This window comes from Dasypus novemcinctus, chromosome 4 (assembly GCF_030445035.2).
Source record: "Dasypus novemcinctus isolate mDasNov1 chromosome 4, mDasNov1.1.hap2, whole genome shotgun sequence".
Lineage (NCBI taxonomy): Eukaryota > Metazoa > Chordata > Mammalia > Cingulata > Dasypodidae > Dasypus > Dasypus novemcinctus.
In genome coordinates, this window is record NC_080676.1 from 103000787 (window position 1) to 103014448 (window position 13662).

General features: G+C 35.2%; 1 protein-coding gene across 1 annotated transcript in view; it reads left to right on the forward strand.

Annotated features, from left to right (window-relative positions):
* TOMM70 (translocase of outer mitochondrial membrane 70) overlaps positions 1-13662 on the forward strand; it is a 51132-nt gene that overhangs the window by 28554 nt on the left and 8916 nt on the right. Inside the window, exons 4-8 of the mRNA XM_004479239.4 lie at positions 1387-1496; positions 3560-3708; positions 7203-7410; positions 9618-9752; positions 12780-12887. Of these exons, the coding sequence (XP_004479296.2) occupies positions 1387-1496; positions 3560-3708; positions 7203-7410; positions 9618-9752; positions 12780-12887 (710 nt within the window). The remainder of the gene's footprint in view (positions 1-1386; positions 1497-3559; positions 3709-7202; positions 7411-9617; positions 9753-12779; positions 12888-13662) is intronic.

Here is a 13662-nt window from a genome sequence, read left to right on the forward strand (position 1 = left end):
CTGGTGTAATGCCATGAATAGCAAAATCAGTAAAGAGGTTTTAACAAGTATTAGTGTTTCTAAGAGTCTCCATATTTTCAATTAATATCCTACATTAATAATAAATATGAGGAAACTTTGAGATGAATTATTTTAAAAATTGGTTTTTTGCCCCTAGTATACTCAAATATTTTATACCCAATTGGAAAGTACTTAATTGGTACAAAGCATCAATACCTATTGTCATTCTCAGTAAATGCTGTAAATATTGTACAGCCTTTCATTGGGCTCGTACACTGCCAAAAGTATAATTAAAAGTATAGGCCGCTGATTTTTAAAGTACATTCTTTTTGGTAACATGGGGCTAAACCAAAACATAATTTCTACAAGTTGAAAGGCCTTTCCACTACATATTTAAGTATGCTCTAAAAGCATTGGTAATAATAGTATGTAGCTATAATGATTGCTTTTTAAAATAACATTTTTTAGAAAAACAAGTACTTTTTTAAGAATCTGGATTACCAAACAAAAGGTGATTTGAAAAACATTTTAGAAAAATTTGAGGTTTTGTAATATCACCTACTTTGGTAGTAGATGGAAGAAGTGTTGCTTTGGAAAAGGGAATCCTGAATTTTGGCCCAGTTTTTAAAGTTACTAATAGATAACAATTGGTAGAGAGGAGGTTGAATGGAATTTTTGATAAGAAAAATAAGATGGGGGAAAAAGACATTGACATTGACACTAGCCAGGCTATCGGGAGAACGTTTTGGCAGATTGGCTTGTTTGGAGAAGAAAGGATGTGGAAATGTGAAAAATTGAGTTAAAAAAAAGAGAGCACAGCACTTGTCTGAGAACATTGAATGAAAGATTGAGAGGTTAAGGAACCCAGTCTTTTAAATTTCAAACTACTACGTTATCAACTGTGGCATAACTAGATGAAAATGGGATTTTTGAGGCAGATTTCTTTGAGTGCTCTGTGACAAGATGGCTTTGGAAGCAAGGAATAGTTTTGAGGCCTGTAGAAAAGACAAGACATGAGAGAGCCACATTATGACGATTTGGCCTTTAATTACTGCCCAGAAGAAAATATTCCTGGATTCCTTACTTTATGTGGTATATATAGAATGTTAGAGCAGTGAAGAATATCAGAAACCATGCACTATACCCCTTTATTCCACAACTGAGGAAAGTGATCCCCAGCAAAGTGGAGTGGCTTTCTGACCTTTGAGCTTGGTCATAGAATATATAAAATTAAAGTATTAAGAATCAGTTTTTTGGAAATGAAACTGATAGCCACAGAGGGCCATGAATTTAGGTTTGACTTTCTGTGGTCATATTGTACCTATTTGCTGTTAACCATCTTTGCAATAATTTCATACTTATTCTTGTTTTTTCTATTATTTCTAGATGTCACCGCTGTCTGTATATTAGAAGGGTTCCAAAATCAGCAAAGCATGCTGTTAGCTGATAAAGTTCTTAAACTTCTTGGGAAAGAAAAAGCCAAAGAGAAATACAAGGTAAATTAATCTGAGTTGGATAATAGAGGGAATATACATTTTGAAGAGCCATTTCTAATTTGTGGTCAGTTCTGTATCATTATGTTTTTAAAAGTGTACTGTACAAATGGGAGTTTGTTTTAGATAGTAACGTGGTTTAAAAGTAACGTATGGTTTAATTAAACATTTATTGAACAAAGCTCCATAGTAGGCATTTTGGGGGTGAATATAAAGATAAGCCCTTGCTCTTATAGAATTATAGTGAGAGAGACAGTTAATTACTATAAAAGGCATCATATGTTTAAGTGTCCAAGGGAATGTAAGTCAAATTCTTGGAAGTACCACAGGAATCGCTAAATATCGCTGGAGGTTTTTATGCTAAATTTCAGTAATATTGAGGCATTTTTTTTTCCTACAATAATAATTTGCTTTTCTCTTGATAAATTGATTTTAATGAGCTGTGTGTTTTTAATTTTACATTTCTGAATGTTAGTTGAGTTCAAACAGTTAAGCAGGTTTCTTTACTGCAGGACCTCAATGTACTAAGATGTGTTGTGAATCTCAAGGGGAATATAGCTATTGTGGTTAGTCTCTGAACTATAGAACTTTTTTTTCTCTTGAGCATTTCATAGAACTGGTATTTCTGAAAACTGTAGTATTAGAGTTTCATAAATTGAACCTCAAAGGAACCTTTTATACTTATATAATGTTATCGTTGAGTCATTATGCTGGTTGGATCGCAAAGTGTTAAAATGTAAGATAACCTATATTAAGTAATTTTCCAGATATATTTTTTAGTATTTGCACTTTTTAAATCACAAAATACTTTTCATATTATCGTTTTGATTTTTACAACAACTTGTAAGGTAAATAAAGTATTCTTACCATTTTAGATATGAGGAAACTTGAGTCTAGCGGTTTAATGATATGAACAGGTCACATAGCTAATAAGTGTTAGTTAGAATTTGTACCTGTTACTCTGATACTTCATTCCATTGCTGGTAACATACTGGTTTCATTTTAAATTTGCAATTCTGTATGAAAGGCAGGGAAGTAATAGCTTCACTTCTAAAGTGAAATTATATTCCTACTTGGAATATCTTTAGTGAAAACTAAAGTTAGGCATATTTGTCAGTTGATTGGTTATTGTTTGACTTAAAATATTTATTTACATAGTCCCAAATTAAGACAAATTGAATCCCTAGAGAGAGCACAAAAATAAATATAGATTTTCTCTTTGATTTCTTGTTTTTTCATCCTACTCTTACCTATCTTAGATTTACTTACAGATTTACTTAAAATTACTTACAAAGCCAGATTTGTTTTTTCTCTCCTTCAAATACAAAGACATTGAATCTACCGAAATTGACAGTAATGATATTTATTTTACATACAATTTAAAACACCATATTTTCATTTTAAACTCTTCGGGTTGGTTTTTGTAGATTAAGGATCTAACGTGTATTATGAGAGCCCTTTGGCTATTAGTCCCTCTTCCTTTAAAACTCTGTCATCCTAATTGTACTTCTTAAGGAAACATAAAATACTCCTATAATTATGAATCAGGTTGCCATGCCAAAAGAAATAATTATAACGGGAAATGTGATTTCAGCCTGAAATTCAATGACACTTACTTGCAATGCAATCTTCAGGTGTAGTATTCTCAATAGGAGTAGAGGACAGATGAAAGCCCATGGGAAATAGATTTAACATTTTCAGCACCTGTTAAGAAGTGGTCTTGAATGGTAAATTGAGGTGCCAGTCCTCTAGGAGAGATTAGGAAAGGTAGATAGTTTTACCTCAGCAATTATTTGCCTCCTGTGTTCCAAATTTTCCAATTTTTACTTTTGATATATTGCATCTTTGGAGGGGAAAAACTATTTAAAACCTGCTTTGAACAGCTGAGACTGGCAGCTTCACCATTTTCATTATCTTTTGTCCTGTGGTTGAGCTTACTGTTCTTTAGTTACTTGAAAATGAGATTCTGATTTTTATAAAACAGTTATTATCATTGTTCTAAAATGTACCTGTTTCTTTTTTAGTGTTTTCTTATTCTGTTATACTTAAACATGATTAAATTTCAGAATCGTGAACCTCTGATGCCATCACCCCAGTTTATCAAATCTTACTTCAGTTCTTTCACGGATGATATAATTTCTCAGCCTATGCTTAAAGGAGAGAAGTCTGATGAAGATAAAGACAAGGAAGGGGAGGCTTTAGAAGTGAAAGAAAAGTAAGTATGTCAAGCATGGTGTCTGCTTAATGTTTTGGTTTTTGCTGCCGTGCGCTTGCCCTAGAGTGCATGTAAGCTCCGGATCATTAAAAACACACATGTATCAAGGATATAATAAAAGATAATATATATAATAACAGTAATACTGTAATTTTTAAAACTTCTCTTCTAGCATGTATCTGTTACACCCTTGGAATTACTTCTCTGCTAACTCAAAGTTTTGCTGCTAGGAGTCCACTCTGCTTTTAAGATCTTATATGATATTTTCAAGAGGACTCCCAGTGAGTCAAGTTGTTAACTGCATTTCAATAAGCAATGTTAACTTAAAATTAATTGTGTAAGTCAATATCCAAATGTTTTGGTGCAGGGAACTTTTTAATACATAAACTGACAGGTGCTTAGGAATGCCTAAAATAGTGAATTTCTTCAGGGTTTTTTCCTGCTCGTCTAGGAAAATGCCATTCTTGAGACTTAGTGTGTTTGGTCCTGTAGAGAGTGGCAACAGAAGTACAGGATGCTATGTTTGTAGCTGGAAATCAAGTGATTTAAATTTAAATTGTTACCAATACATTAATAATGAGTTTGGAAGAAGTGGTAATATTATTCCTGTAGCAATGCATAGCTGGATTTTGCATCTATAGCATATTGGAGCATTTGGGGGAACAGATGGTTGGCGACCTGTTAGGGGAGAGAGTTCTGTGCATAATGGTATTTAGATATTAAAAATTTTAGCCAGTTTATATGTAGTCTTTCAGAAAACGTAGTTAGGAAGTAAATGTTTAAAACGTCATATAGATAAATAGATGGATAGATAGAATGATATAGCATATGATACAAAGCATCAAAAGTTGGTGGATCTGGATACCCAGGTGGGGGAGTGTGTTGGAATTCTCTGTATGGAGTTTGTATGATTTTTGCAACTTTCTTGTATGTTTGAGGTTACTGCAAAATAAAAAGATATTTTTAAAGATGTCATTGTCAATATTTTCTCTTCCAGTTAGGAAACAGTACTTGTCCTAGAAAAACTACAATAATATTTAATACCATTATTCTGAAAACTATACTGAGAGGTGGCAAGACAATAGCTCTCTCTCACCAGAACATTAACTGGAATTGGATCTAAGTTTTTAGATTCTATTTTACTCAGTCTTAGCGTCATCATCTTTAAAATGGAGCTAATAGTGGTGGTAATAGACTGATACTATCTCATAATCTGTAACAAATGTTCCACCATGATATGGTATATTGGTGAAGGAGTTTAGGGAATTCTACACATTGCATGGTTGTTTTGTAAGATCACAACTTCTGTAATAAAAATACATTTTTAAAATAATAGTAGGGTGAGTTGGGAAAATATACTAAATGTAAGAGTAAGATATGGACTATAGTTAGTAGTTAGGTTTTGACAATATTCTTTCATAATTTGTAACAAATGTTTCAGAACATTACAAGGTGTTTGTGGTGGGTTGATGTATGGGACCCTTCTATGATGTTATACATGTTTGTTTTGTAAGTTCACAACTTTCACCATGCACTTAACTGTTTATGTATATTTATGTATGATTGCTAAACTTCACCAAAACTTTTTTAAAAATTTTAAATGAGGCTAATAAATAGACTTACTTTACAGGGTTATTTTTGAAGTTTAGAGATCATATATGTAAGCACCTAGCACTTATGTTCTCAATAAGTAGGAACTATTATTGCTTCCAATCTGATTTAATCATTGTTTGTATTTTCTTAGTTAGGTGACCTAAGGAAGAAAAACTAAAGTGCAGAGACTTTAGAGTGTAATTATATGAAAAGCTAAAGATTTTGACCAACATAAATTTTATATCACAGGCCAGTTTTCTCTATTCAAAATATAACTAAAGTGAGAAAATGTCCTTTAAATTACAATAACTTACATATGGAAAGCCGCTTATAGGTTATATTTGTCAGCCAATGGGGTGCCAATGCAAAGTACCAGAAATCTGGTATGTTTTATAAAGGGTATTTATTTGGGGTAGAAGCTTACAGTTACAAGTCCCTAAAGAGTCCAACTCAAGGTACCGGAAGAGTTACTTTCTCACCCAAAGTCATTGGCCACGTGTTGGAGAAAGATGGCAGGCAATGTCTGTGAGGGTTCAGCCTTCCTCTTTCTCATAAAGCTCCGTGGTCCCAACTTCTTCCAATATCAGCTGTAGGCTGGGATAAGTCTCTTCTTTGTCTAGGCTTTTTCTCTCCACAAGGTCAGCTATATACTATCAAGCTGCTGTCTTCCTGGGGCCATGTCTGTGGAGCACCCTCTCTTCCTGCATATCTACTTCTGTGTTCTCCTTCTTTGTGCATATACCTCCTGAGACTCCAGCATCAAAAAACTGCAGCATCAAAACTCCACTTAACTCCTCTACCGTATTATTTTCTCTGTGAGCCCCCACACACAAAGGGGATGTGGGGGGGGTGGGAACTCAATATCCTACTGATGTGGCCTAATCAAAGCCTTAATCATTTTTTAATCAAGTAAAAGTAAAGCTTCTGAATCCAATACAATCTAATATTCCCAGAGAGAAATGAGCCCCTGGAGAGGAGATTTATTCCAGCCTACAGCTGATATTGGAAGAGGCTGGGACCATAGAGCCCTAAGAGTCTAAACCCTCACAGAGACTGGCAGCCATCTTACTCCAACGCGTGGCAACAGACTTTGGTGAGGGAAGTAACTTACACTTTATGACCTGGTAACTGTAAGCTGCTATCCTAAATGAATACCCTTTATAAAAGCCAATAGATTTTCTGGTCTTTTGCCTCAGCACCCCTTTGGCTAACTAATACATAGGTCATCTAGACTAAAATTCCATCCAGTACAAAAAATCCCTTCAACCAGAATCCCCACCAAATGAGCACATTGATAATATGCTCGTTGCTTTTTATGAAATAGAGAAGTGTTTTTTAAAGTCCTGTGTGATGGAAGAGTCTACCTTTAAATTTGTTTCTTAAATATGTTCATCTGTTAGGGTGAAACAACAACTAATAAATCTTTCATTTGAGAGCCCTTCAGATATTTCCTTCTTCCAGTCTTTCTCCCTTGCAGTATAGTTTCCACAACACAGCCAGAGTGATCTTTACAAAGCTTCTTCCCTTGACTTCTATGACCCTTCTCTCACATGTTGGTTTCCTATTTCTCTGTTGCTTCTGTTGTCATTAAACAACTGTTACGTGCCATTGATGTACTATAGACTTTTACCCATGGTAAGAATCACATGAAGGATTGTTAGCCATGAAGGAATGCAGTCTGCCTCATCTTTGAACATATCAAAATATCTAAGTCTGGGCATTTACCCCAGGTTACTCTCATTAATTCTGTTGCCTTTTTAAAACCCATTCCCAAGCCATCAAGAAAATCCCAACTTGCGTCGAAAATCTTAATCCTTCCCCTGAACTCTAGGCCCTTATTAAAGGGAAGTGGACAATTGCTTAACTCAATTGGTGTACTAATTTCCTATGTTACTTTTCAGTTCTGGATATCTAAAGGCCAAACAGTATATGGAAGAAGAAAACTATGATAAAATCATAAGTGAATGCTCAAAGGAAATAGATGCTCAAGGCAAATACATGGCAGAAGCATTATTACTGCGAGCCACTTTCTACCTGCTTATTGGCAATGCCAATGCAGCCAAACCAGACTTAGATAAGGTCATCAGTTTGAAAGAAGCTAATGTAAAGGTACATTTAAAAATGTATGTGTGTGAGAGAGTGCATGTGTGACTATAAATAAATAGAAATAATACTTTTAGATATGTTTGCCAAACTTTTTAGGGATTCAATTGTTGGTTTCCAAAAGACTTTTTAAAGTGGAAGGAACTATACCTAATGATGATTGAGTGAGTGCAGTGAAACCAAAACATAAATATCAATGATACTTAGCTAGAAAAGGAAAAGTTTTTTTCCTATGGCATCTGGTAGCATCAACTTCCCCTCTTAGCTATTTTAAGTATTGGGCAATATTTGGGTAGTGGTAAAGGTAATATAATATGGCAGTGCTATAGGTAATGCTGTTGGTAGCATGTAATATGTAGTACCAGTTTATAAAATGCATTTACTAAAGGTAGAAACATTTAATAAAGTATTCTGAAAGATTTTATGTTACATAGAAAACCCAACTTCTAAAAATATGATATTGAAATATACTAAAAGTCTTTGTAGTTGTGGTCAGAACAGCTTTTCGTTTTCCAAGTGTTCTTAATCTGGATGTAATTATTCTTAGAGTGAAAATCTAAGAGATCCATTTCTTAATTGTTTGGTAAAATCTCTGTAGCCTCTTTTCATTTCCAAATGAATAATTCATGTATTTGGGAGGATGTAAAAGCTGTCTTCAAGGCCTAAGTATTTGTTAACAAATTATCCTAACATCTTGTAAACAAAAGTAATTACAGTTAAGTATTTGTTAAAAACTCCTTTCAAATGGGATTTTTCAAATTGAAGACAGCCTAGTAATACTGTCTTGAATTTTATCTCCTGCTGATTTTCCTGATTTTCTGATGATTACAAATATTATATTGTTGTGTTTTTATTAATTTGCAGAGGGCATTCTTGTTTGTTTCATTAAGGAAGACATACTAAGTATTGCTTTGAACAAAACTTTGGAGAAGCATATTTCCAAATTATGATTATGAGTTTTATTTTTTAATTGCAAGTAGTAATGCCTAACTTGTGTTATATGCAAAAATTAACTCAAAATGAGACCTAAATGTAAGAACTAAAACTGTAAAATTCATGTAAGAAAACATGAGAAAATCTTCATGACTTTGGATTAAGCAGTGTTTCTTTAGATATGATACTAAAAGCATAAGTGACAAAATATAAATAGAACTTCATCAAAAAATATTTGCACTTCAAAGGACAGCATCAAGAAAGTATTAAAAACAGCTCCACAGAATGGGAGAAAATATCATATATCTGATAAAGGACTTGTATCCAGAATATATAAAGCACTCTTATATCTTAATTTAAAAATGTCAAAAGGATCTGAATACATTTCTCCAAAGAAGATATATATCAGTGGCCAGAAAGGAACAATAAAAGATGTTCAACGTCATTAGCCATTGGAGAAAGACAAATCAAAACCACAAAGAGATACCCACTTCATGCTCACTAGGATGGCTATTATCAAAAAAGATGAACAAAAACAAGTATTGGTGAGGATGTAGAAAAACTGGAAACTTCATACATTGTTCATGGGAATGTAAAATGGTGTAGCCCCTAAAGAAACCTGTTTGACAGTTCCTTAAAAGGAATTAGTTACCATATGGAGTTACCATATGACCCAGTAATTACATTCTTAGGTGGTATATACCCAAAAGAATTTAATGCATATGTCATCACAAAAACCTGTACATGAATGTTCATAACAGCATTATTCATAATATCCCAAAAGTGGAACAACCCAAATGTTCACTAACTGATGAATGGATAATTAAAATGTGGTGTATCTGTACAATGGAATATTATTTGGTAATAAAAAGAAATGTGGTACTGATATGTACAACAACATGGCTGAACTAGAAAATGTTCTGTTAAGTCAAAGAAAACAGGCATAAAAGGCCATATAATATATGATTCCACTTATATGGTATGTCCAGAATAGGCAAATCCATAGAAACAGAAAGTAGATTAGTGGTTTCCGGGGACTGAGGGAAAATGGAGAAATAGGTAGTGACTGCTACTGTGTAGAAGTTTCTTTTGGACAAGGAAAATATTCTGAAATTAGTGCCAGTGGTTGTACAGTTCTTTGGATTGTGAATAACTAAGAAAACACTGAATTGTGCACTCTAGATGGGTGAGCTTTATGAGTATGTGAATTATATCCCAAGCTGTTATTTTTTTTAAACTAAATTGAAAATAATGAGCCTTTTCTCATTTTGGGAATGTAGCTTCAAGCAAATGCTCTCATCAAAAGAGGCAGCATGTACATGCAACAGCAGCAGCCTTTACTGTCTACTCAAGATTTTAACATGGCAGCTGACATTGATCCTCAGAATGCTGATGTTTATCACCATCGAGGACAGGTAAATCTATTTTCTTACTTAGAGTTCTGACCTTTGGATGGAGGAATTTGATAACTGTTTTTGAGAATTGTTTAACATTTTCTTATATCACTTCTGATCGCTGTCAACACTTTGGGTTGACCTTAATTTAGTCTGATCTTGCACATTTGTCCTTATAATTTCGATATGAAAAAAGAGGAAAGGAAGACTGAAAATATTCAATACAATGATTTTTGTGGACTTCTTATTATACAGAAATATTAGCTAGATTCTTCACACAGTATAAAAAAATCCTCTAAATCCTAGGAATGGAGTTTTATAACAAGCATATTAGCTTTTTAGTTAAAATATATTGGGAAGAAAACATTTCCCAATTACAACTTTAAAAAATTTGACTTAATAATCTGATTAACATGGCTTCTTGGATTGAATTAAGGTGGAATGTATAGGCTATCTGTAAAGAAACAGAAAACCTGAAGTTCTTTTGAAGGATAATTTTACCTAATATATTTGTCTCAGTTTACATTAAATTCCAGATGTAGTAAATTACTACCTTCAATTACTTAAGGTCTTTGAACTCATTTCCTCATCTGAAGTAATACCACAGTTATATGATATTAGTCATGAATATTAAATGAAGATATACTTCATTGAATGTATTAGGCTTTTATGATAGCTCATCCTCCTTTCATTGGTCATTAGGCATTTTGCCCCTTACTGGCAGTGTCTTAAGATCAGAGTCCCAGGGACAACTAAAGTAGATTCAACCCCAGCTATTGGTTCTTCTGAGGGCTACAGAGACCCACAGGTTCTACGGTCACTGCAGATGGAGTTCAGTGCCATGTCAGTTGGCCCTACTTTGGAGTTTGTGTTCCTGAGTGTGACGGAGTTGGACTCAGATGTGATCTTTGTTCACAAGCCTCTCCTATTACTTTTTCTGGACCTGTGGTTGGCTCTGGGGTTTAGTGTATACTCCATGTGATAGCCAGTCCCTGAGCCTCAACAGACTTGCAACTCCTACACTCTGGTTAATTGGACTTAACGCAGCTAGCTAACATGGAGGTGAAGGTCAACTACCACACCAGGGAGCCAAGCGTGCCTGCAACTGAAAGCAGAAGAATTGCATTCATCATTCCTATGGAATCTAAGCCCCTTCTCAATTTAGATGTGAAGTGGACATAACCATTCCAGGGTCCACAGAATGGAGGAATAGAGTATGGATTAGGGTGGACTTACTGATATTCTATTCATGAACTATTGTGATTAGTAATTGAAGAAAATGTAGCATTGATGTGGAGAAATTGGCCACGGTAACTGCTGAGGGTAGGAAGTGGGAAGAAGAGATGTGATGTGGGGGCATTTTCAGGACTTGGAGTTGTCCTGGGTGGTGCTGCAGGGACAGTTACTGGACATTGTATGTCCTCCCATGGCCCACTGGGTAGACTGGGGGAGAGTGTAAACTACAAGGTGGATCATTGATCATGTGATACAGCAGTGCTCAGAGATGTATTCACCAAGTGCAGTGAATGTCCCATGATGATGAAGGAGGTTGTTGTTATGGGAGGACTGGGGTGAGGGGGGTGGAGGGTATATGGGGACCTCATATATTTTTAATATAACATTAAAAAATAAGATAATTTTTTAAAAAGGATTAAATTAAAAGGTAATTATCTAATGTCTAATCTGCCTTGAAACTGGAATGCACAGAAATGTTTCGTTTATTTTTTATTTTTTTATTTTTTAAAGATTTATTTATTTCTCTCCCTTTCCTCTCCCCACCCCAGTTGCCTGTTCTCTGTGTCCATTCGCTGCGTGTTCTTTTGTCTGCTTCTGTTGTCAGCGGCATGGGAATCTGTGTCTCTTTTTGTTAGGTCATCTTGCTACATCAAGTCTCCCTGTGTGTGACGCCATTCCTGGGCAGGCTGAACTTTCGCTCTGGGTGGCTCTCCTTCCGGGGCGCACTCCTTGCACGTGGAGCTCCCCTACACGGGGGACACCCCTGTGTGGCAGGGCATTCCTTGCGCACATCAGCACTGCGCATGGGCCAGCTGCACATGGGTCAAGGAGGCCTGGGGTTTGAACCGCGGACCTCCTATGTGGTAGCAAGACACCCTAACCATTGGGCCAAGTCCGCTTCCCTGTTTAGTTTTTTAGAAAAAGGATTTCTTGCTTAATAGGGATATAAATTCCTGTGCAAAAATGGTGGGCTTAATGTAGGTGGAGCTTTGTAGGATTTCTTTCAAAACTATTTTAAGGAATATCAAATTTTATATAGAAAGGAAAGAATCAGAATATTCTTTTTCCATGAGAAATCATAATGACTTTCAAGGACCAAAGCAGTAGGCAAATCAGTATCCTGGTATTGGTGAAATAAAACCTGGACTTGGAATCTAATAAAAAAAATAAACTACAAAGGTGGGTTTATAGTGCCTCTTAAAAAATTAGGTACTAGTAATTTTATTTTATTTTTTTCTAAATTCTACTCAATTTATTCATTTTTTAAAAGATATTACATTCAAAAAATATGAGGTCCCCATTCACCCCCACCACCCCCACCCCACCACTCCCCCCACAGTAACACTCACCGCCATCATCATGACACATCCATTGCGTCTGGTGAGTACATCTCCAGGCATCGCTGCACCCCATGTCCCATGTTCCACACCATAGCCCACACTCTCCCACGTTCCATCCAGTGGGCCATGGGAGGACATACCACGTCCGGCAATTGTTCCTGGAGCACCACCCAGGACAACTCCAAGTCCCGAGAATGCCTCCACATCTCATCTCTTCCTCCCATTCCCTGCACCCAGCAGCCACCATGGCCACTTTTTCCACACCAATGCCACATTTTCTCGATTATTAACCACAATGATACTAGTAATTTTAGAATTGTTCCTTTAAAGTAACTGTGGATATTCTAATTCACTGTCTTTTGAAAGTAATTCTATATCAAATAATATGTTTTATATTGAGCTTGTGGTAATAGAAGAGACATAGTGAGTACTTAACTGGCACACCTATTATTTTGATTTTTTTTTCCCTTAGCTGAAAATACTGCTTGATCAAGTTGAAGAAGCAGTGGCAGATTTTGATGAATGTATTAGATTAAGACCTGAGTCTGCTCTGGCACAAGCTCAGAAATGTTTTGCTTTGGTAGGTACTATTTTCTTTTGTAGTTTCCTAAATAATATTTTTAGTTCCCATTGTTAACAAAAATGATTATCTCAGTATCTACAAAATCATTTTATTTTTTTTCCCCAAAGGATGACTAAAGGGCAAAAAGTACTTTAGTGTGGGGAACTAGTAAGTGTATATGTTGTTTGAGATACCATTACTCCAGTACTGTATTTCCTTGGATGTTTTATTGAGTTCATCTTTGTCCATGGTTTTATGTTCCCCTAGAAAGCCCTGTTCTCCAAACTGGCTACCATAAGCCAGTACAAATAGCAAAAGCTTTTTGAGGAAATACTCTGCAGTCATAATACTACATAACTACTCTCCTGTCTCTCCTTTATAATGCTCCTTCTCAAACAATATTCAGAAACACCAAGCTGAGAAGCTAGAATAAGTCCATTTCTAGTAAAATGAGGTATTTCTAGTTAGTCCCATAGTCGGGAGTCCAAAAAAGGTTTTCCTTTTAAAGAAAGAAATTGGGTCACAAACAGTTAAGAAGTGTATTATACATGAAAAATGTTGTTAATGAAGGAGTTTTATAATACTTTTAGTAAAGTGATAATAACTTAGGAGATTTTAAATTTCCTCCATTTATCTTCAAAGTTAACTTCTTACAAGTTAGTATGCCCTCCTCTAGAGTACTGAACATCTTGAAATTGTAGAGTAGAAGTGAAGTCATATTTGTACATAGCTCTTGAGCCCCTGCTGCTGAGATATATATCCTTGGGGTTCCAGAAATCAACAAATTATGTTA